This window comes from Podarcis vaucheri (genome assembly GCF_965113315.1).
Source record: "Podarcis vaucheri genome assembly, chromosome: 12".
NCBI classification, from domain to species: Eukaryota; Metazoa; Chordata; class Lepidosauria; order Squamata; family Lacertidae; genus Podarcis; species Podarcis vaucheri.
In genome coordinates, this window is record NC_138750.1 from 30763258 (window position 1) to 30787844 (window position 24587).

At 42.1% G+C, this 24587-nt stretch overlaps 1 protein-coding gene across 5 annotated transcripts in view; it reads right to left on the bottom strand.

Annotated features, from left to right (window-relative positions):
• Nucleotides 1–2251: 2251 nt before the first annotated feature.
• The window catches only part of HDAC9 (histone deacetylase 9), a 484232-nt gene continuing 461896 nt past the window's right edge, over nt 2252–24587 (bottom strand). For all 5 annotated transcript variants that reach the window (XM_082193889.1, XM_082193888.1, XM_082193887.1 and 2 more), the window contains 3 exons: nt 22798–22882; nt 18347–18500; nt 2252–6848 (listed from right to left, as the gene is read on the bottom strand). In XM_082193889.1, the coding sequence (XP_082050015.1) occupies nt 6809–6848; nt 18347–18500; nt 22798–22882 (279 nt within the window). In that variant the 3' untranslated portion in view covers nt 2252–6808. The remainder of the gene's footprint in view (nt 6849–18346; nt 18501–22797; nt 22883–24587) is intronic.

The window sequence follows — 24587 nt, forward strand, 5'->3', positions numbered from 1 at the left end:
GCACAAATGCAGGAACAAATCAACAAAACATATGAAACCAAATAATTCAGATAATCCATTCATTAATGTGTGTGGGGTTTTCTTTTAAAGATCTGGTGTTCCAGATGTCAGCCCTTGAATGGGATTTTGAAGAATGTATCTAAGTATGTATGGAGCGTTTTTCCACCAAAAGAGCCACAAGTCACCAACATCTCGCATGAGAGGGAAGTTCTGCCAGATGAAGAGGTCAAACTTTTTCAAAGTTTTGCAGTTACACACCTCAAGGTGTAGAAATCAAACACTGTGTGCAAGCAAGATGTTCTTAGCATGGGCAGTGCCAGGTGTGTGTGTGTAAAGGAGGGAAGTTCCCTCCCGACCAAAAACTTGCTTCCCCTTCCCTTCACCTTGTTGGACTCTTGTCATTAACATGTGAGACACAACTCACCCACCTAGAAATATCCTTTGCCCCTTCTCCTTCTCCCCAATTTTTTTCCCTGCTGCCACCACTGGTTCTTGACGAGATACCATTTTTCTAATGGAGAGAAAGGAAGTCCGGTTGGGCCCTGACACAGCAGCAAAAGAAACCGAACTAAGCATAGAATCATAGCTCAAAGTTGCCATCTTTAGATCTGCATAGTTTTCTTTTTCTTTCTGTAGTTTTTTAGGCTGACAAGTATCATTAGTTTCAGATTAATGCTCGCGGTTCTTTTTTTTTATGCACTTCAGCTTGATGGTGCTCAGAGACATTATATTTTAAGAGCTAAATCCCAACAATTCAACGAGGGTGGCAAGATCAGATGCTACTTCCGAAACTTCTATTTCATCCAGGTCTCCCCCCCCTTTCAAGTGGATTCTTAATATATTTATATATTAAAAAAGGAGAGACAAACATCAAATGTTCTTATTTCAAACAGGTTTTTTTTTAATGCGCACAAGAATGAGAGTATAGCCAAATAATTATACAAAACACAAGACCAAAGGAACTCCCCCCCCCCCCGCTTTCAGCCTGATTGAAGACTACATCAAGCAATCCCAAAGCCTACATATTTACAACAGACAAAGATTTGGAGCACAATATGACTTTCAGTTATTCACTGGATGCTCTCAGATACAAAAACGTATCAGGAATAATAATGAGAATAATGCTCCACAGGTTCCTCCTTGTCATACCAAGATGATTCCTTTTAGTGCCTTTTATAGTACCCTAGATGAGCTTTGCTCAGTTAAAACATTCCCAGTGGCAGTGAAGCCTTTGTGCCTTATCTGATGAGGTGTTAAATGCACATATGAGTTTTGCATGGCTTTTTTTAACTCACAAAATGATATCTGTGGTAGGGCCTGACCAAGACTGGGACTGCAGTGTGTGGGTGGGGAGCAGGGATAGAGGAGAAAATTGATTCCGTGTGCATTTCAGCTGACTTCCAAAGCAGTATGAGAACCACAAGACCACTATTCTTCCAAGTTCACACTTATCTGAATTTTGCGATGCAATTCTCCAACCAAACATTGCTTACAAAAATGGATTATTTTAAGGGAGGTGTACATAAAAATGAATTCAAAAACACATATCAGAGAGGTTGCTTGCAAAAGGGTGTGCATTAGTCAATACAGCATATCAAAATGTGTTTGTTAAGAGACATTCACACTAAAACGCCGATGAATTTTCATGAGGATTTGTGTTTTTGTTTTGTTTTGTTGTTTTTAAAAAAATACAAGTTGTTGCAAAATGTGGAGAACTGAATATAAGACATGAAAAATGAGAAACAGAGAGAACCAACATTGACAATGAAGTGGTCCCAGTATCAGGCCCTTTCCTCACCCCCACAGACCAACTTGGGACACCTAAGGACTTTGTTCCTTGGGTGACCCAAGGTGGTTTGTGGAACTGGAATTCCAGAATAGAACAGCAGTGGGAGAGCACTGACAGATCCTTCCATCCCTAGTGTGGAGGGAACTTTCACCGGTGTCAATGGCAACCCCAATCTGAAGGAAAATAACCATTAGGAAAGGTGGAGATTTTAATTGGGTCTGTTGTGCAGGAAGAAACCTATGTGTTGTGTCCCTGTCCCTGATTGGGAGCCTCCATGGCTGTTATTTTTAAAGTCTCGTCTGGTTTGGCCCTTGAATAGTAGGCAAAATATACTCCCTCCCAACCTAGGTTTACCTTATAGTGGAAGTTGTGGGAGGCGGGGGTGAATTAGGGAGTCAATATTGACTTTACTTTTGCATATCAAGTGATCTTATAGTAAGCAGATGCTTTTTAAAAAAAAATAATGGCATCATATTTTAAAATAGCTTTGCAACAGAAAAAATAATGAGAGAGATGGATTATTCTTTTTTTAAATAGTGATTTAAAAAGTTCATCAAAGTCTATGGAAAGATTCCGGGGATAGAAAGGGCTGCCAAGTATCTAAATTGTCACTTCTGCTTTGCATCTTAAACTCAACTCTTCCAGAATTCAAACATTTAAGTTTAACTCACTCATATGAATCCTATCCACCGCAGCGCAGTCAATATCACGAGACACTTGAGGACCAGACCAGATGAGATGTGGGGGATCAGTGATTGGATCTCCTGGTGTTTTAATATGAACAAAGCACAGCTGTGGGACCACCCCAAATTGGATTGCCAGAGGGGATCTGAGGGAGCGGGGTCTTAACTCTTTCCCTGACCTTGCGCCAATCTAAACTAGGCCCCTTTCAAGCTGCCTTAAAAACTGTGCCCCACCCTCTCCAATTGGGACTCACATGTGGGGAAATATAATGCAGTACACCCAGCCCTGTGGTCCCAACTCCATTTCTAGGAGAAGCTCTGTAACTACTTCTAAGTTGAAAACTATGGGAACCCAGATCACTCTTGTCTGTTTTGATCCTGTCTTGAAAGTCTGCAATAGGTGTGTCGGAAGTGGTTTGAATAGGGATCACTGTTCATGGTCTGTGCACTCATCCTTTTTGCTCCCCCTTTTCGGGGTCCTCCCCCCAAAAAGAAAACACCTGCAAGGGCTGTTTGATCAGAAGGAAATGCACAATGAAAAAAACCTGTGGACACACTACAGTTCCTTTCAACTGCCTTTTTTAAAAAACTGTTGTCTGTCTCCAAGCTCTAGCTGGCGTCAGCTACATTTGGATCTGGCTGCGTGTCACTCGCTTACTGCAGATGCGCACGCTAGCCTGGAATGTAATAAATACCATTGGGAAGACCTTGAAAAATTAAAAGCATTATCTGTGTGCTTTCCTAGGAAAATATGCTGCCAAATCAAATGCACGTATATTCGGAAGCAAGCCCCACTGACTTCAGTGGGGACTTGCCTCTGTGGGGACTTACTCCTTAGTAAGCGTGGATAGGATTTTGCAGCCTTAATGTTGCATCAGTACAGTACTTTAAGAGAGTTTTACACACACACACACACACACACACAACCCCCACATAAGTGTATGGTGTAAGTGAAAACTTCTATACTTATTATGGGCATTTATTCTTCTTGCAATTAATGGTGCAATATTTTGCATTCTTATGTACTGCTTTTTCTTTATTGTCTGAAAGTACTTCTCTGTTATAGCTGGCTAACTTAGAACCACATACAGTAATTTATTCAAGAGACAACAACGATATCCCTCTCTTTCCCACCTAAAGCTGATCCAGCTGAAGTTTGCCATGTCCTTGGAACTGAGTTACTTGTGACCAACATAGTTTTAAAGGGGCATAGCCTGATCCTATGCATGGAAGTCAATCCATTACTTTGAATTCTTTAATGCTTCTGCCTCCATAAAGTTTCAACATCACACAAGCCTATCGACAGGCACCTGAACTACATGCATGAACTTTTCTCCTCTGAAATGTTCAGAATACAACTTGGAGGCAGCCCAAAGCATTTCTGTATGTGCAACGTTTGGGGCTTCAAAAATAATAAGAGGGGATTCGTTGGCTGGTGTTTCCTTTTGCTTGCTGTATTTAAACGGTTTCCTTATCGCAAGCACATCCTGATATCACATGGAGCTCCCAGTAACCCAGACTGATGACCATGAATCTCTGGCCCATATCAAAGTGAAGGGCAGTAGCTCAGTCTCTGCCATGCCTGCAGGAAGTCCCAGGTACATCATCACCTGGTAGGGCTGGGGAAGACCTTTGCCTAAAGACCTAGTGGGCCACTGCCAGGACATTTTATGCAATACTGAGCTAGGTGAACTAACACAGAGATTCAATACAAGGCACTTTCCTGTGCTCTTAACTTGTTTAGCTGAAGCAGTGTTGCAGCAGCTAGTGTTCCTAGACTGTGGCTTTGACGTTGCTGTTCAACTTAGCTTTAGCATGGCAAAATGAGGATGCGTTACACACAGCCATGTGTGAAATCGAAAGAGGAGTCTGGCTTACAGTCAGATAATAAACGCATGTTTACTCAGAAGGAATCCCTCCTGCGTTCAACAGAACTTACTCCTGCTTTGTTTTGGCACAGTTTCGCAAAGTATCTGTAATAAGCTGAGTGCTCTGCAGCTAAAACAGGCACATTTCCACACTATAAAATTAAAGCTAAATGGGCAAATCTTAATTGTTCCTATTTTATCCCATTAATTTCAGATGAGGCTTCAAAAGGAAAAGAATGGATTTTAATAACTATTAAGTGGAGGTTTGCAGCACTTCCGTGTAAAATATGATGCCACAAGTTTAAACCATGAAAGTCAAATAATAAACACCATTAGGCATGGTGGTTGATTTTTCATGAAGCATTGTTTATAGGATGACTATTAGACAATTGGAGTAATTTGTCAAGTACGATCATTCAGAGAAGCAGTTAGAACATATTGCCTTACAAATGTAATCCTATTGGAATCAAAGCACTAGAGTGAGTATCCATTTCCAGATAGTTTAAAGTTCTTCAGATTACTTGCAATAGTCAGGAAAACTGGAGTTGGATGATAAAGCTTTGAGGAGGGTTTGATTTTTCAAATAATTAGTTGTAAATGCCCATCTTATCATAACACTTTCATAAAGGCATGTTCAGCCGGGCTGAATTCTCCTCCAACTTCCTATTTCAAGCACCGTCTCAAATTTCCAAGTTATATCAAACAGTTTCCATATAAGAAGGAAACAGTCTTTCAAATTAAAATGTTAATTGTAAACAAACCTAAACACATTGCGGGGGTGAAGGTGGGGAGAGAATGCAGGCCGCCTATATAACAAAAGAGAATTATATAATTCCATTTGAGTGAAATCTTTCATCTTTGATTTACAGGTTTGAGTCTGCTGTAACTCAAACCACATTTGTTCCATATCTTTCATACCACAGCTTTCCCTAAAATCTTGTTCTAATTAAGGTCCCTTTCAGATTTCTGAATAAAAATCATGACAGTGTTCATTTATGGCTTTAATGTATCCTTTGAGCTTGGAAAATATAAAAAAGAAGAGCATCACTTGCCGTTCAAACAAAGGGAGGCTATCGGAGACTGCAAAATGGAATGATGGAAGGTAGAGAATAATGCACTGTGTTCTTTAGGGATGTGTGTGTGTGTGTGTGTGTGTCTGTCGGGGGGAGAGGGTACAAACAGCTACTGTAACTCCTCTATCGCTATTTGCATCCCTTAAAAATTCTCCGATTCTGAATAAGTGCTATTTCCCTTTCTGTGACAATAAGGCAACATGTGTGAGAGTTTTAAACTTTCATTATCAGCAAAAGGCACAGTTCGTCATGCATCCACAGTTACTCACTATACTGGAAGGAGAAAAATAAATAACAGGAGACACCTCTTGGGTTGTTGTTGTTGTTTCTTTAGTACTAGGATCCAACCCTTGAAAAGCCTCAAAAAGAAAAGAACATCTGATGCTCTGGTCAGGTTTAAAAAGAAGGATTCTGCGGAAGCACCCCAACCTTGAGGGAAATGCAGGAAGGTCCCTTCTGCTTGCTTGCCTTGAAGCTGGAGCCAAGCAACAGCTTAAAGCAAGGGAAAGGCAGGGGATTTTTGTGTGTGAGCTAACTGGAATATCTTGCAATCATATACTGACTAGCTGATATCAGCTCCAAACTGAGCAGCATTCTCCCGGAGTCAAACCACCGCTCTCTCTGTCTCCTTACGGAGAGCGTTTTGTTGCATGGGTTTATAAAATGCCACATGAAAAGTGAGAGAACAGAAAGCAAAATAACCCCCCCCCCAAAAAAAAAGAGGGGAATGGGGCTAACTTAAAAGAGCAAAGTTGCACATTTCATTAGGGGACAGCTGAAAAGCAGTGGAGCAGAGCTCTCTTTCGGCTGAGTCCTCCTGACTCAGCATTTCAAAAATGGCACTACAGAGGAACGGCCCACTCTTTCATTGCACCGGAAGCATTAAACCAATCCTATCGACTCTTTTGACAATGCGAAGAAAAACAAAACCCGATCCAGTAAGACATGTTCAAAATGTCAGAAGCGGTGGGATTTGTGACACTATTTTGTTCCTCTCCTTGATGTTTCTCAGGCTGCTTTCAATTTCCCTCGGCAACCATAGCTGAGAATGTAGAATTGCTTTAATGTTTCTATTCTACCATTTAGGTCGGCAAGTGGATCACACAGCACACGAAAGCAGGCTCTAGGCTCAGGCTTGCTTTGCAAGCTCTGGTTCCTTGTAACTTTAGAATGGCAGCGGTTACATGGAAGGAGTCTCGGAAGAGCCTTTTAAGTCCATCCAACGAACAAGTGAAGCTGCTGTTCAGAATTCTGTGCCCAGTGTTTATGCTCCATCTGATCTCTGCCACCCAAGCAGCAGACAAGACATGTCTAAGGGTGCTTTTTGGGGGGTAAGAGGAGGGGGAAATACACAATGATGTCACACACAGGAAATATCAGAGAGAACTTGGCATTTCACAAGGCTGGCTCTTCTTCCATAGGCTCGCCGGCAGCTCTAGAAAAATAAACAGGCAATCAGAATATGGAACCAGAGTACACAATGACATTGTAGATTTTCATGCATAATCAAAGCTGATTTTTCAGCTCTCCCCCATGTTTATTTGTATTCTTCAGCTATCCATAAATAAAAATTTCTTTCCTAGGAAGTATAAACAAATGTCAAGTGGAAAAACATTTTTGTTCCAAGCAATCACTGCAAAAGGTTCCTGTTTATATTAAAATTGTCAGAATATTTTATAACTTTAGGTTCAGAAATGCACATGCTTTGTGTCAGCAAAATCAGAAAATTTAAATGGAGGGAAAGGTGCAAGCCCACCATCTCTCCTTCTTTCCCCCTAATTTATCCAATTTAATGACAGAGAATACCCTCTTCAAAACCAGGTAACACGTAAGGAATGTAGCGGAGTTTCCAAGTCATCTTGGTCGTGCCGCTTCTCTTTCAAGACCCTGTTGGCTGCTTGCCTGCCTAAAACTTCCGAGCTCCAATTCTGAATTTGATTAGCAGACTGCTGCCATAAAGCAGGTATCTAATAATAATAAATAATCTGATTATGCACATCGTCTTTATTAGGAATCACCTGGGAGACAGCCAACAGGCTGAACTAAATTGGCTGTTGGGAATGTAAAAACAGAGAAGACAAAGTATTTCTTCCCCCTGCCCCCTCCTGATTACTCTGGAGAGTAAAGAAGGAGAGATTATTTTTAAAAACTACGTTGCCGACAGAATGAGAAATCAGATAATATGGGAATCTAATCCTACAGCAATGCTTCAGAACAAGCACACACACACACACAGAGAGAGAGAGAGAGAGAGAGAGAGAGAGAGAGAGAGAGAGAGAGAGACTTTGTTACTGCTGGATGCCCATTTCCAGATTACTTTCACCAGGGAAATTGCAAATACAATGGGGGAATTTATTAACATCCTAAATAGTTACCATTGTAGCTTGCTTTGTGTTCCTTGAATTGCTGCAAGAAGGACACTAGGGTGTGTTTTTTCCTCATGGACAGGCATGTGCCTGATGCAATGGTGATTCTTTCATGTTGTGCATGGTGTGTCACAGTCCTCACACCAGTTTGACTAATGGCAGATAGCCCCACCTTGCTAGGAATAATATCGAGGGACTCACACAAGGGAGCCTTGTTTTTAGTTTTTATGTCTGCAAGTGATACAGAATGACTTTTTTTTTTTACATTGGTTTGATGTTTCCTTTACATGAATGTAAGATACGTTAAGGAGTGCAAATAGCTACCTAACATACGTAACTTACATTAAACAGTTGACAGCAAGGTCAATAACATATTATTTAGAGGAAACCGAACTGCAGTGGAATAGAAACAGGGCTGATTGTGACTAATTGGCTGCCAGTTTGTTCCTGGGCTCAATTCAAGGTGCTCATGTTAGTGTTTAAAGCCCTAAAAATGACTTAAGCCCCAAATATCTGAGAGACCACTTCCGTCCCTACAGACTCTCACAGAATGATCTTCACAGAACAGCAGGGGCCCCCTTCTTGATAATTCCACTTCCCTTAGAAATTTTGGGTTATGTGGCCTGGGAGAGGGGGTTCCCTCAAATTTCCCTTGCCACCTGATATATGTGTTTTCAGGGCCTGTTTTCCTGTGACTGTAATCTGTTTTAACTGTACTTAATTCTGAATTTTAAATTGTTCTAACCCATCCTGGAACTTGCTGTTGAAAGGCAGGTAATCAATTAATAATACAGTAATAATAATCAATTAATAATACAGTAGTAATAATAATATCCGTTGGAATGGAAATCCCTGCCTCCTTACATTCCTAAAAACAGGTTTACGAAAAACAGTCTCAAAGCCAGCAGTGCTGTTAGGAAAAGGCGGCCTTGACTGGGTAAGTAGGTAGATGTGTTGATCCATTATTTTAGTTATAGATGTCTATTTATCATCTGTCTATACAAACAGCCCGCCTCCAATGCTTTGCATAATATACAATATATTAGGTCCATCATGATAGCAGTATTATGCATAGCTACCTGAGTGTCAGGTCCGATGAGCACAGTGCTGCATCCTTCTGACTGCATAGGTTCAAATAAAACACACTGCGTTTTCAAAGGAAATACCGGTATTCAACCAGCTGAAATGCAACCTCTAGCTTTTACTCAGAAATGCAAATAGGCTTGCTGATCAGAAGGTTGGTGGTTCGAATCCCCATGACGGAGTGAGCTCCCGTTGCTCTGTCCCAGCTTCTACCAGTGCAAGTAGATAAATAGGTACTGCTGCGGCAGGAAGGTAAACGGCGTTTCTGTGCGCTCAGGTTTCCGTCACGGTGCTCTGTTGTGCCAGAAGCAGTTTATTCATGCTGGCCACATGACCCGGAAAGCTGTCTGTGGACAAATGCCGGCTCCCTCGGCCTGAAGCGAGATAAGTGCCCCAACCCCATAGCCACCTTTGACTGGACTTAACTGTTCAGGGGTCCTTTACCTTTTACCTTTTGCAAACAAATAATGCAAAAAAAGGAAGAAGTTCCTATTGAAACTTCAAAGAGTCAGAACCTCTTCCTCTACACTATACTGTTACAAACAAACTTCAAAGTCTCATTATTATCTCATTCAATTGTTGGAGCAAGGACAGTCCATCAAATTACTCTGGTGCTGTGGCAGACAATATCAGTGCTACTATTCTGTCTCCACTGCAGAATTGATATATCTAGATCTATTCTCAATGAGAGCAGAAGCTAGCAACGCCCGATGGTACCTAACTTCCCTTGAAAACCAAGTGATGTGATCAAAACCTATAGTGCCTGACTTTGCAGGCATGTGAAATATAAACACAACGGTGAAATTTCTATAACAGCTGTTAAGCATAATACAGCACAGCACTGAATGTTGTTCATTTTTTGGCACTTGTTTTGGGGAAAATGCATAGCTCATTTGCAGCATAACACTTTCTCATTATAAAGCTAAGCCTATACTTGTATTTTTCTTGGTATCCTGGGTTCTGTAGATAAATTGTTGGACTTGGATCTTGGAAATGTCCATTCAAATTCCAGCTAAGATTCACTTGGACAAATTGCAACATCTCAAAACTGGTTCTGCATCTGTAAAATGGAAGTAAGAGCAGCTTCCCTTAATGTAGAAAGAAAAGGATTGCCTTGCTGGAGTGATCTAATCCACCATTTTGTTTCCAATAGTTGTCAACTGGGTGACGATGTAAATTCAGCTGATGGCCACCCCTTCCTGTTGCCCCTAGCATAGGGTTGTTGTTGTTGTTGTTGTTGTTTAGTAGTTCAGTCCCGTCCAACTCTTTGTGACCCCATGGACCAGAGCACACCAGGCACTCCTGTCTTCCACTGCCTCCCACAGTTTGGTCAAACTCATGCTAGTAGCTTCGAGAACACTGTCCAACCATCTCGTCCTCTGTCATCCTCTTCTCCTTGTGCCCTCCATCTTTCCCAACACCAGGGCCTTTTCTAGGGAGTCTTCTCTTCTCAAGAGGTGGCCAAAATACTGGAGCCTCAGCTTCAGGATCTGTCCTTCCAGCATAGGGTAGACAATGATATACTGCATGTGTACATGGAGATTTCCTTTCACTATCAGGACTGTTGGTAGACTGTGTTCGTGTGCTCCCTTGGTGTTGTGAGCAACAACAAAATGGAGATGTGGCCATCCCTACAATGTTCTGTCACTAGTGTTGAAGTAAGATTCATCTGCATGCCCACGTCTCTTCTGCACATGGAATGGGAGAGGGAATCATCCTGTCTTTTGCCACAGGCAACAAAATATATTGGAGGAAGTAAAGCCCATAAAGCAGTTTTATTTATATATCAGGGATGAGAAACTTGGGTCCCTCTAGTTGTTTCTGGACTGTAGCTCACCTCAGCCTTGGCCACTGGCCATGTTGGCTGGGACTGATGGGAGATGTAGTCTAGCAACATCTGGAGGACCCAGGTTCTTCATCCCTGAGATATATTTATATATTTGGGTAGGATTTTTATGTTGTACCACTTCATCTGCCCCCAGAATGGCCTAAATCAGAAAGCATGCAAAGGCAAGCTCCCATACCGTTTCCAAAGTCAGTGATTATTTGGATATAGCTCTTGGTCCAACGCAAGGCTCTAATCAGTCTGGTGTAATCTCATTTCCAAAAAGGAATGGGTACTTATCAGCACATACGATGCACAGGGCATTACAGGGCCATGGCTGCTGTTTACGGATCAATCTTTTCATTTAAATCAATCGTAGCCTCATTTTCAGCCCTTTTCTTTCATCTTGAACCAGCCCCATCTCTCTTCCCTATTCCCTCCCCCCTCTCTTGACAATTTCAATTAAGTTCCGAACGTAGAGAGCTCTCACGAACGTAGAAAGCTCTGCTTTACCAAACAAAACGTTAAAACACCCAGAAAAATCACAGCTTCCCCCTGAAGCCTGCTCCATTTGGCATGTCAGAACAAATCAAAATGAAATAACTGTTTACTCGATGATGTCACTTTAGCAAAAAGGAAGAACGAGAGAGAGAGAGAGAGAGAGAGAGAGAGAGAGAGAGAGAGAGAGAGATTGAGAGAGAGGTGCTCAGCCAAACCATTCTCTCTTTTGTCTCTTGGTGGTAAATGAGTCAGATATTAGTTGGCCAGGGAAAGAGATGCTTTGTTCAAACTCTGAGATGGAAATGAATCATGCTACTCAGAGCACCAATATAACCTCCAATATAATTGGCAAGTCTTTTGTAAGGAGAATGTTTTTCTCACCAAACACACACACACACACACACATACACAACCCAAGACCACGCTCTGGATAACAGATGTCAACTAATCAATCAGAACACAGGGCTGGGTTTTCCAGCTATCCCCGTTTGAAGTGAGTGTTTTTTTGTGTGCTGGACGAATAACACTGAACATCATGGGATGCCTTGCTGACAGTTCTTAACTGAGAGGAACCCTGGAGGAAATGGGAGAATGCTGTTGTCTATCATTGGAATGTGTCTTATATCTAGTTGCACTATGATGGGTTCTTTGTGAAGACTGAATGATGACGTGAAGCACAGCAATTTGGGGTCCTTTCTCTTCTATCCCCCAGTGCAATGCCAATAACCCCCCCACGAGTCAGATCAGGCCCCCCACAAAGCCTTATGCTGCTTTGTTGCTTTTGTCTGCTGCCGTACCTTTTTCGCTCTATACTTTCAAATATCTCTGTGCTTGCCAAGGACCAGTCTTCCATTTTGCAAGAAATGAGGCTGTCCAAAAGTTCCTTGTGGAGCACTAAAGAGCGCTACATGATGTTGATGATGATGATGGTGGTGATGATGATGATGCACAGCAGTGGAGGATATTTGTAAAAGTTAAGTGGGGTTTTTTTAATTAAAAAAAAACATATATTGCTCTGCTTTACCACGTCAACAAAAAATCACAGCTCTTCAGAACTCCACAGGCAACATTTGGACAGTCACACACTGTAAGGCCCATTGGAAGCTTGCAAGGCTGGGGCAATGGATACAGGGCATAACATAGACCTAAACTCTGGAAGAATGATTTGGAATTTACTGCATGTTATACTTTGAAAGAGAATTATATGAAAATGATGCACAGATGGTATTTAACCCCAAGCAGGTTGGTTAAGATGTACAAAGTTGGATCAGATCTGTGTTGGAAATGCAAGAAACAGAAGGAACATTTTTTCACATGTGGTGGACATGTAAAATAGTTAAAGGCTATTGGGAAATAATCTACAATGAGTTTTAAAAAATGTTTAAAACAACATTCTCCAAAAACCCGAGGCCTTTTTGTTAGGAATACTTCAGTCTGAAGTTCCTGGTTGTCAGAAAAAAATATTTACGTACACAACCATGGCAGCTTGAATTTTGCTAGCCCAAAGATGGAAAGTGAGTAAGATCCCTAGTAAGGAAGACTGGCAACTTAAGATGATAGAATTTTCAGAAGCAGCAGGTTTAACTTACAGAATAAGAAAGCAAGAAGAATCTTTATTCAAAATGGAGTGGGATTTTTTTGCTGAATATTTAGAAAATAATTGTGTACAATTGAAAACACTGGTAGCATTTAGATAAATTCAACGGTATGGTAAATATTTGAAGGATGTAAAATGCAGAAACAATTGGCCCCTCGGCCAGTAAAGCGAAATGAGCGCCGCAACCCCAGAGCCATTCGCAACTGAACTTAACCATCAGGGGTCCTTCACCTTTTTATAGTAAAATATGCAGAAATGATATAAGTAAAATGAACCATGAAAGGGCAGGAGGGAAGTCAATTGTTACATGGTATTATGTTAAATGTTTATTTTGAGGTGTAGAAACTGAAAAATTAATTAAAAAAATATAAAAAAGAAAGCTTGTAAGGCTGGAGTGATGCTGAAAGTTAAAATAGCATTGAGGCATTAATACACACCACTCGATCGCCTCCAAATTATGTTAAGGTAGGAAAAAGCATGAGGCAACACACCCTCACTCCCCCCCTCAAAAATATGAAAATTGTATGGATTTTGGCCACAGAAAAATATTACCTTAATTGGGATTATGGGAGAAAGTTGAATCCTTTTACAGTTCAAGATTATGAATGTCTACTGATTTCAGTACAGTGGTACCTCGGGTTACATACGCTTCAGGTTACATATGCTTCAGGTTACAGACTCCGCTAACCCAGAAATATTACCTCAGGTTAAGAACTTTGCTTCAGGATGAGAACAGAAATTACGTGGCAGCAGCGGGAGGCCCCATTAGCTAAAGTGGTGCTTCAGGTTAAGAACAGTTTCAGGTTAAGAACGGACCTCTGGAACAAATTAAGTACTTAACCCAAGGTACCACTGTACAGGCTGATGAGATGAGATGAATCTGGAAACTGAACTACTGAATTCATGTGATGATGTGCCCTTGTATCTTTATTTCTCTCATTTTCTTCAACTCCAGTCTTCATTTCAATTTGTGTGGTTGTTTTCTTTTCTTTATTTTTTAAAAAAAATGGCTTGGAGGCTGAAATGACCACATGCAATGCTCTGGTGGCTTGATATTTGCAGAAGCAAACGCATTGTTAGAAGAAGTGAAGGTGGCTTTATTTAAGCTCCTAGCAAATCAATTACTGCTAAGTGGCAGTGGTTTCAAATTAGCACACTCTCAAAATATGACAATTAGCTGCTAATTAGTTTAAACTCTGTAATTTGATATGCCAAACTAATTACACTTCGTTTTCATTAGCCGAAAACTTGGCTTTATTTCACCATAAAAATTAGGTTCACTCAAACTTAAATTATGGCTTGCATTTTGTTTCAAATCTCTTCACATTGGTAAAAGATGTTTCATGTTTACATCTTTGGCTGATAAAAAGAACTCGGCAGTTCTTTTACATCTGGCTCCCAAGATAAGTCAGGATCTGCACTAAAACCAATAAGCTAAATTCTGCCTCCCCACACCTCAAATCCCCATGAAGTGAAGGCTGTAATCCTGAACTCACTGACCCAAGAAGAAGCCCCACTGAACTTCATAAGGTTTACTTCTGAGAAGACTACAGCTCCCATAATGCCCAGCCAATTTACCAAATTATCATGGATGTTGAGAGTCTTAGTCCAGCAATATGCAGGGACCCAAGGTGGATGAACACTGGGCTACACCAAATGTCTCAGACTCCTTCTTTCAATGGTGTGTCCAGCTTCACTCGCAACATCCAAAGAAATTCATCTCTATGGGATTTGGTTCTCCTCTCCCTCTTTCCCCTTTCTTCCACTTAATGGATTCAGACCAGTTCCGCTACATTTGGACTCTCCTTTGCTGTGCAGAAGTGCCAAGAAGCATTTGGCATGAATAAACGCAAAGAACTCTATAACATCCTTTTTTACAGAGTCGCTTTTCTGACAATATGCTGTTCTGCGCATGGAACTATTCACACATCATATTGAAATACTTGATCGGTGAAGCGCATTGGCAGTTGTTCTTTCATTTTACGGAATTGTTAAATTCAGGTCCAAGTCAGTCGTGTTAGGTCAGTGTGAAACAACAGCTGGCAGGCAGGGAAAAGGAACACTCCCATCCTTATTCATTGACTAGCTGAAAGTGCCCAGCATTGCCCAGGAATTCAAAGAAACAAACAAAAAAAAAACAACCAAAATAAAAATTGAGATTTTTAAGTGGCTCATGCAATTTGTTAGTTTTAGGGCTGTTTATTACCCCATTTCCATTCTCTCTGACATAGCCATGGCATCACTTGAATCCAGTTGTGTTTTTTTGGTGGGGAATGATGTTTAATTTGTTTTTTTAAAAACCCTATATCAGGCATAGGTAACCTCGGCCCTCCAGATGCTTTGGGACTACAGCTCCCATCATCCCTGACCACTAGTCCTGTTAGCTAGGGATGATGGGAGCTGTAGTGCCAAAACATCTGGAGGGCATGGTGAGGAGGGGGTGGCGATGAAGGAGTTGCTGCATCTCCTTTCCCCCTCCCCTCCTGACTGCACCCCAGAGAGCAGGAGGGTTGTATCCTGCTGGGCATTGCTTTGTCAGAACATCCTTTGGAAGCAAGGGTACCAACTTAAATAAAATATTGGGGTGTGGGGCGGTGGCCAGGTAAGCCCCACACCACATAACCAATCCCAGTATGCAGCACGCACGCACACCATTTGAATGGCAATTCCCACCAACTTTTGGGAGCTGCTGCCCCATCAAATATTATATTGACCTCAGCCCCTAGGAGTTGGCTTCTATGCTTGTGAGAAACATGCTGGTGAAGCAGTCCTCTGCAGCCAGCGGGACTGCACCCTTGAGGCATGTTTCCTGCTGTGCTGCTTCACATGCTCAGCTGCTGTGCCAGGCATGTCTTGCCTCCTCATTCTGCCATCCCCAAGAGTTGACCACCAATGTGCCTTGGTTTGGTGTAGTTCAGGTCCCAGCTGTTCTGCTGCTGCTATCAACAACAATGCTGCCTCCTCCCACACTGTAGCTGCCAGTTACCCTCCTGCAACTGCTGCTACATTGTAGGAAGTGGTCACCTGAGCTCATTTGCTGTCTCCAACTGACTCCTGCACCAGCTATTCAGCTCTGATTCCAAATGGATGCAGGAGGTGTCCAAATACCAAACTCCACTCCATCATTTCAGGAACCGTCACACCAAACTATAAACAGTCTATTCAGAGCCATCCAAACTAGCACAGTTTGGAACAGTTGGGTCCATTATAAGGACTCAAAACTGTGCCTGAAGTTATCCAAATGTAGGCCAAACCCACTTAATTTCAAGAACCATTGGCCAATGATATCTCTGGAGACAGAGATGCATTTTGGAATATTATGGCCCACTATCTTGATTCAAAATGGTATCCAAAGATGTCCAAACCCAGAGAAAAACTGGCACACCCAGCCCAGGAACTGTCATGCTAAATTGGATGACGTTCTCTCAAGAGGCACCCAAACCCATGGAGAACAGACCGATCAGGAAACAAGGTGTGGTTCACCTTGTTCATCAGAGGACAACTCCTAATTTTGGCCAAGCAGATCTATGGAAATATATTTTCGTTAGCATAACAGTTCTTTGACAACAGACGAAATCTGGGCCTATCCTTTTTATATCTAGGTGATACCAGTTTAAAATTCAAAACATACAAGTTTCTATTCAACTTAATTCTGTAGTGTGGGCACCAATGCTTGAATCCCGTTTTTGTGATGGTTCCCTCCGAAAGCTGTGGCAGAGGGCATGATTTGACTAAAATCTGGAGTCAGGGTCTGGGGATTGGGGCGTTCATTAAGGGCCCTCAACCTTTGCCTCCACCATTTAAGCCTTGTTGGACTTGTTGATAAAAGTTTTGTTGGGTTTGCTGACCAGAGTGGTCAGAGTTTTGTAGGTGTGACAACAAAGTTCATGAAGATAACTTTCAAGCAGTACAAAACGATAGAATATTGTGGCCACTAGATTTGAGGGCTCCTCCAAACTGGTGTGTGTTTGGATTGTGTGTGTGTTGATTCTGAAACATGTCATTAGTGGTGGTTTCGTACTGGACCATCCACACCTCATTCCAATTTATTAGTTGTTCTACAATGCTTTCCCAGTGTTGCCACATTATTGCCAACCAAAGGGGAACTCTTGATGCTTATAGCACAACAAAACCAGGAAAAAAGAACAGCAGCAGCAGCAGCAGCAAACAGGATTGAAAGTGGGACTGTATATAACCATTCCAATACCATAAGGGCTGGTTTTGACCTATAAAGCCTTAAACAGCTCAAGACCACAATACCTCAAGGACCACCTCTTTCCATATGAACCCACCCAGACCCTGAGATCATCTTCTGAGGCCCTCCTTCATGTGCCTCCTCCTCGAGATGTGTGGAGGGTGGCAACACGAGAACGGGCCTTCTCTGCAGTGGCTCCCTATCTGTGGAATGCTCTCCCTAGGGAAGTTTGCCTGGCGCCTTCATTCCACACCTTTAGGCGCCAGGCTAAAACATTCCTTTTTAACCAGGCCTTTGGCTGATCTGTTTGACATTCTATACCCTTTTAAAATGTGGCTCTTTTCGGAGGGGGGGAGGTGTTATTGGGCTGTTTTTTTTATTCTGATTATATATGTTGTGATCTTTTCTGTGAACTGCCCTGAGACCTCTGGGCATAGGGCGGTATATAAACGCTAATAATAATAATAATAATAATAATAATAATAATAATTTATTATTTGTACCCCGCCCATCTGGCTGGGTTTCCCCAGCCACTCTGGGCAGCTTCCATAGAAACCAAAAAACACTAAAATATCATACATTAAAAACTTCCCTGAACAGGGCTGCCTTAAGATGTCTTCTGAATGTCAGGTAGTTGTTTATCATTTTGACATCTGAAGGGAGGGCGTTCCACAGGGTGGGCGCCACTACCGAAAAGGCCCTCTGCCTGGTTCCCTGTAGCTTTGCTTCTCTCAATGAGGGAACCGTCAGAAGGCCCTCGGTGCTGGACCTCAGCGTCCGGGCAGAACGATGGGGGTGGAGACGCTCCTTCAGGTATACTGGGCCGAAGCCGTTTAGGGCTTTAAAGGTCAACACCAGCACTTTGAATTGTGCTTGGAAACGTACTGGGAGCCAATGTAGGTCTTTCAAGACCGGTGTTATGTGGTCTCGGCGGCTGCCCCCAGTCACCAGTCTAGCTGCCGCATTCTGGATTAGCTGTAGTTTCCGAGTCACCTTCAAAGGTAGCCCCACGCTTTGCAGTAGTCCAAGCGGGAGATAACTAGAGCATGCACCACTCTGGCGAGACAGTCTGCGGGCAGGTAGGGTCTCAGCCTGCGTACCAGGTGGAGTTGGTAGACAGGAATGCACAATAAAAAATGACATCTAGAGCAGCCCAGTTTCCCGAAAGCCAAACAATCCAAGGCAACTATAGAATGCTTCTCTGTCTCTGGTTGTTCCAACATTGTCAAGGAAAACAACATGAAGTTAAAGCATGCAAAAAAAGAGTCTGGATTATTAAAAAAAAGGACTTAAAACACGTTCCTTCAGTCACACAACAGAAGTACGCAAACACTTGTCACTTTCCGTTCTGAGATTTTGCACGTACCTGGCATGTTCATGTGAGAAAGGCTGGTCCACATCCACCGAGAGTAAGGCCATAGCTGAGACTGCCTCTGTCTCCTCTGTTTCTTGTTTCTGAGTCTCAGCCAGCTTACAACTAACTGGCACAACGTAAGGCTCCACAGACTTCCAGTACTTGCCTAAAGAAAATACACCATAATAACTGTGCAGTCCCATAATTTATGGGAAATTTAGCTAGCATGGTGGTATAACCCTAGTAATTGCTTAGGTCCAACGCAGAGTGCTTATAAGTGTTGGAGTGGTTGCAACAGGGAATTTCAAACGGCTGTGATGAAGTTATGATTCTGGATCCCACAGTGCCAAGTTGGAAAGTGCTCTCTTTTCCAAGGTCTGTGTCACAGCCCTTCCTAAGAAAGCAATAAAGTGAAAGAACAGCACACAGTTTAATGAACTCTTAGTATCTGGGAAGCTGGAGCCGTTGGTGGGCTACTTCTAACAGTGTGAGCATTTCGGCATTTGCAAAATCGGAGATTTGTGAAATGGCAGGTACATTTAATGCAACCGTAAACAGCAGGCAGTGGGAGAAAAAAATCAGAGACGACAGCAACTAGAACAGAAGTTTGGTATGCCAGAAGGCACTACGCATCTGTGTTGCCAGAACAATCAGGTTTGTTAGTCCTGGATGTTCTTTTGCCTCTAACCTCAGGGCGTGCACTAGAACAATAATTTATTTAAAATGTTAATATATGTACTGGCTGCTATGGGAGCGCTGCGACATATTATAGGGTAGCTTAGAATAAGGCAGGCAAGGGAATATTGGTACATTATATAATGTGTGGAATTAAAAAGCAAACCAACCCCAAAACCAACCCCGAGTTTTCAAACCTCCTGCTTATTGCAACATCAAAAAGTCTCTGAAGCAAATTATCTAGGCAAATGAAGAACAATTGCTCATAAATGGTACATTATCCATGGCACATACTTATTTATTTTTATTCAGCAAGGTGTATATAACATTTAATGGATATCTCCAAGCAGCTTACATAAAATGGTATAAAATATCCATTAAAAATAGCAATAAAAACAGGCTTATAAAAAGTAGCCATGTTGAAAGTTACCAAAATTTAGATAATGCCAACGGTTTAAAAGAGCAAATGCACATAATAAGTGTCTGGATTGGCTTCCTTAAACAAAAACAGTTTAAGTAGGTGTCAAAAAGGGCACAATGAAGGCTCCTGGTTACTATTAACAGGCAGTGAGTTTCAGAAAATAGGTGCTGCAGCCTATTTATTCCAGGATGAGCAAACACACTGCAGTAGCTGGAGCCCAGATCCGTTCTGTGTATACACCCAGAAACTAACAGATGGCCTCAGGTTGGAGAACATCTTCCTTGGAGGAACTCCCAAAACCCATTAACTCCTTTGAAAAATTGGTACCTTTTCAAAGCTCAAGAACCCAGCCTACAGCAACAAGAGGAGAAAGGAGCTAGAAAATGGGCACAAATATTTCCTATAGTTTAAGAATTCAAATTTGGACAAATAAATTGTCAAGCTTGGCTTTTATATTTATGAATACAATCTCATGTGGCAGAGTTGGGGTTTCCTATGTCAGGATGAGCTCAATGTTGTTGGCTGGTTGGTTTTTTAATTCCCCTGACATGCTAAATATCAGGGTTGTATTTGAATCCAATACAATCGTACCTTGGTTGACAAATGCATTGTGACTCCTGAACGCCACAAACCTGGAAGTGAGTGTTCAGGTTTGCGAACGTTCTTTGATACCTGGACTTCCTGCAGCCAATTGGAAGCCGTGCCTTGGTTTCTGAGCATTTTGGAAGTCAACTGGACTTCCAGAACAGATTCCGTTCGACTTCCGAGGTACAACTATATGTGTCTCATAAAACTGATGTGGTAAAGACACCTTAGGCCTTGGTGTGAGCCTTCAGCTGTTGAGCTGGGTAGCTCTATCAAGCAGTTTGCCATACCAAGAATAATCCAGAGATACCAAATCTCTGATAGTCCTGGAAAATTGTAGCATCCTATCCAGGAGACCTTGACGTAAGCTTGTCATAATAAAATAGATTTATGCTAGTGTTTCAATAGCAACCAGATGACTTGATTATACTTCAATTGTAAATGTTTGTCCATCTGACTCAGTACTGTCTACACTGATTGGCAGTAGCTCTCCAGGTTGTCAGGCAGAAGCTTTTCCCAGACTACCTGGAGACATCAGAGATTGTACCTGGGACTTTCTGCATGCAGGACAAATGCTCTACCATTGAGTTACAGTTCTTTCCCAATACTGAGTTGGACTTCATTGGTCTATGAAGCTTGTTACTGTCTGGCTGGCATCAGCTTTCCAGGGCTTCATCCGAGCCCAAGGGTTGAACTTGAGACCTTTTGCATGCAAAAGATGTGCTGTAACCCTGAGATATGGGGTTGAAGGAGTTCCACAGGTAGTATGAGGGTTTAGAGCTGAAGTGGATGGAATTCTCTTATTTATGATGTAGCAAAGCTTGAATCCTTTCAGGAGATTGTATCTCCTTCATTCACAAACAGAAGAGGGGACATCAATGGAAGCCAAGCATCAGGAAAAGGGCAACCTGTTTAATCAACTGGTAACATGATAGAAAGGTGGCTTCTTGGACATGAAGCCTCGTGGCCATTTGAGTTGCTAGCAGGATCCTTACAAAACAGAAAAATTTAAGGGGATTAAAACTGCAGCATATTATGTATCTTAAAATAAAAAAGATCCAAGTGATAGAAACTTGGCTTTTCTCCAATAGTGTAAAATCCATCACTTTAAAAATGGTGTATATAAAGCACCGAACAATCACTGGGTCTGGCAAATTCTATTTAAAAAAAGCAAGACAGAAACATTCTCTATTAATGGTGCATTTAGAGACTATAATCTCTATTCATTAAAACAAAAAAAATTAATAAAAAAGTTATATGGGCATTCCACAATGTTCCCACAGAACATTCACGCAGCAGTTAGTTTGCAATGAACAAGCAATTCAAACTCCATTATTTATGGGTTTCAGGGTGGGGGCAGTTCTTTGCTAGAAAAACAGATGTGCAAGAAAACCAGATCTGTTGGCATGGGAATAATACCCTGCTCTGTCATAAAAGAAATGAACCCATGTTCACCACTGGAGTTTTTGCAAGGGAATGAATAAAATAAAGTAAAACCAACCTTTGACTCTCTTCTTTTTGATTGTGACCACCACCCCACTCCAAACCCAACAGAGTTAAGCAGCTGATTAATTGAAAACTGAACTGGGTGCCAAAATTGAACCAGAGCGGGATCAGACTGCTGGCACTCACAATAAAAAAAGAAGAGAGAGTAGCTTTTCAGCTGATACCCAGCGGAAAGCCTACAGGAGCTGAGGAGCATCTGGTTTGGGATGGGTCATTCCCAAGGGATGGATGCTTTTCCATAGGGAGGAGGGGCAGAACTAGACAACGGAAGTGGAAGGGGACAGGAAAGCAATTCAAAGAGGGCAAAACACTACAGGGGAACCCATGTGTTACAGAGACTTGAAAAGACAGTAGCATGGCATGGGGGGATCGGGGGGGTGATGGCCCCAGGTGCAGAATCTTGTGGGGCGGGGAGAGAAGGGCGCAAACCAGGCTGGACAATGTTTCTTGCAAAAGGATTCAGCTTTTATGCATCCAATTGCTTCATGCTGACAATATCAATAACTGCAATAGTAAAGGTAAAGGGACCCCTGACCATTAGGTCCAGTCGTGACCGACTCTGGGGTTGTGGCACTCATCTCGCTTTATTGGCCGAGGGAGCCGGCGTACAGCTTCTGGGTCATGTGGCCAGCATGACTAAGCCACTTCTGGTGAACCAGAGCAGCGCACGGAAACGCCGTTTACCTTCCCACCAGAGCGGTACCTATTTATCTACTTGCACTTTGACGTGCTTTCGAACTGCTAGGTTGGCAGGAGCAGGGACCGAGCAACGGGAGCTCACCCCATCAGGGGGATTCGAACCGCCGACCTTCTGATCGGCAAGTCCTAGGCTCTGTGGTTTAACCCACAGCGCCACCCGTGTCCCTAATACCTGCAATACACTATCACAATTACATTTTCTGGGAGCATCAAGCTCCTGAATCTTCTTAGAGTCCAGTTGGTCCCTTATGTGCCCCTTTAGGTACAGGCAGCATAGCTGTCAACTTTCCCCTTTTCTTGCAAGGAATCCTATTCGGAATAAGGGGATTTCCCTTAAAAAAAGGAAACCGTTGACAGCTATGATGGGCAGCTGTCTCGTGAGCGCAGCTGCACACTTATGAGAGGTCTGCCGATGGAGAGAGGGAGACAGTGTAAGGAAAGTCCTGTGTATTGATCTGAACATGGTGGGAAAGTTAAGTGTATTCATTTTGGGATGTCCATGTATCTTCCAGCACTGCTCAGTTAGTAAGAGCTAGAAACTTTTTAAAAAGAAGAATGAACAAACATTGCAACTTACTATGAATTTTGGTGATCTTTTGCAAAGAAGCCATGGCGTTTAAGTTTGGGTTTCGGTGGAGGATGTCCTCGGACAGGGGCTCCAGCTGCAAGACAGGAACAAATCAAGTGCAAAACGGTAAGAATCTGCAGTTAGTTGCATGGAAGTAAGGCTCGCTGAGAACGCTTAAGCCTTGTGAAAATCTCAGCCAAAGAAGTAGCTAACATGTTGCGGGGATTCCTCCCACCAAATGAACAGGGGCTCAGTTTTGCTTTCTGTTTTTCAGCCATGTAATTGAATTCCAGGGGGCCTTTCCAGTGACTGCAAGACTAATCCACGAAGCCTCTCAAGCAGGTGCATGGCTGTGCATTAGTCATTTAAAAATGCTAGTTATCTGGGCAATTTTTTTTGTAGGCTCCTCACAAATCAAATTCCAGTGTGTCTCTATGTCCAGCTGTATGCTGAAACAAAACTTTGTTGAAGTTGCCTTAGAACTTGATGGGGCATGCCATTGTTCTTCTTCTTCTTCTTCTTATCCCCTTCTCCCCATAATTCATAAAAGGAAAACACCAGAAATTTATTTTATGCACAGAGAATTCCATACTTCAAAATAACTAATATAAAATATCTGTTCACAGACATAAAAATGTGCAAACATTTTTTGAATGTTCAAATAAATGGAATAAGAAATAATTCCATCAGTCCTTTTAAGAGAAGTCTGATTTTATAGTTTTAACTTATATTTACATTTTTTTCAAAAAAAATATAAAAATCTTGTACACTGCTTAGAGGTTGTTGAAGTTAAGTGCATATAAATCTTTCAGATAAATTATATATACAGTATACATAAATTGACCACACACACAAATTTGTCCTGATGTTTTCTTCATTTCTGTATGTTATTTTCAGCTGACATCTTGGGCCAAGATCAATTTACCATCCTTTGCACGTTCTTGCCTAAGCGAAGATGTGATTTTGTGGCGCACAGTAATTCCCATTCATTCATTAAATAAGGACCATTGGCAACCCACTGGAACCTAGTTACGCAGAACAGGCCTCTATGGCTTTAGGAGCACAAATGCCGCATTTTAGTGGTGTACATGAGTTACTTACTGCATGTACACCATGTGCAAATGTTCTGATCACTTCTATAGAACCAATACACTCCATAAGATGTATATTTAGTCCCTCCCATTTCTCCTCCTGGCTTAAATGAATGGTGCGATGACTGGCTTTTGGAGGCAGGATCTGTAAACACCGCTTGCTCTGCCATGGATAGAAACACACAGTTGGTTTGGGTCCATTGTGCTTTCTTGGAATAAAGGAGGCTGCCTTACAGCAAGTCAAACCATTTATCTGTCTAGCTCAGTATTGTTTGCAGTAACTGGCAGGGGATCTCCAGGGCTTCAGGCAGGACCCTCTCCTAGCCCTATCAGAAGATGCTGCAGATTGAATCAATGCAGATGGTTCTACCTCTGAGCTTCAACCCTTCCTCAAACTTCTGAAATGATGTTTGAGAATTTCTATCTATGGCATTAGACCTACGGTGGTTATTCACACAAGTATTAGGGTTCCCAGGACATGTCCTCTTTTTCATGGGCATGTAAAATGAGAATCGTCATAGAGATCCATAGTTAAAAGTTGAAGTCGGCAAATGTGTCCTCTTCGAAATACGGCAACCCTAAAGTTGCCACAGCATGATGAACATACACGAGGGAAACAGTACTTAATAGCAAATGGTCTGTAGAGCTCAAAGAAAAAGGCTATCATGAAGGGATTGTTTGCATGAAGCATTTGGGACATTTAAAAAA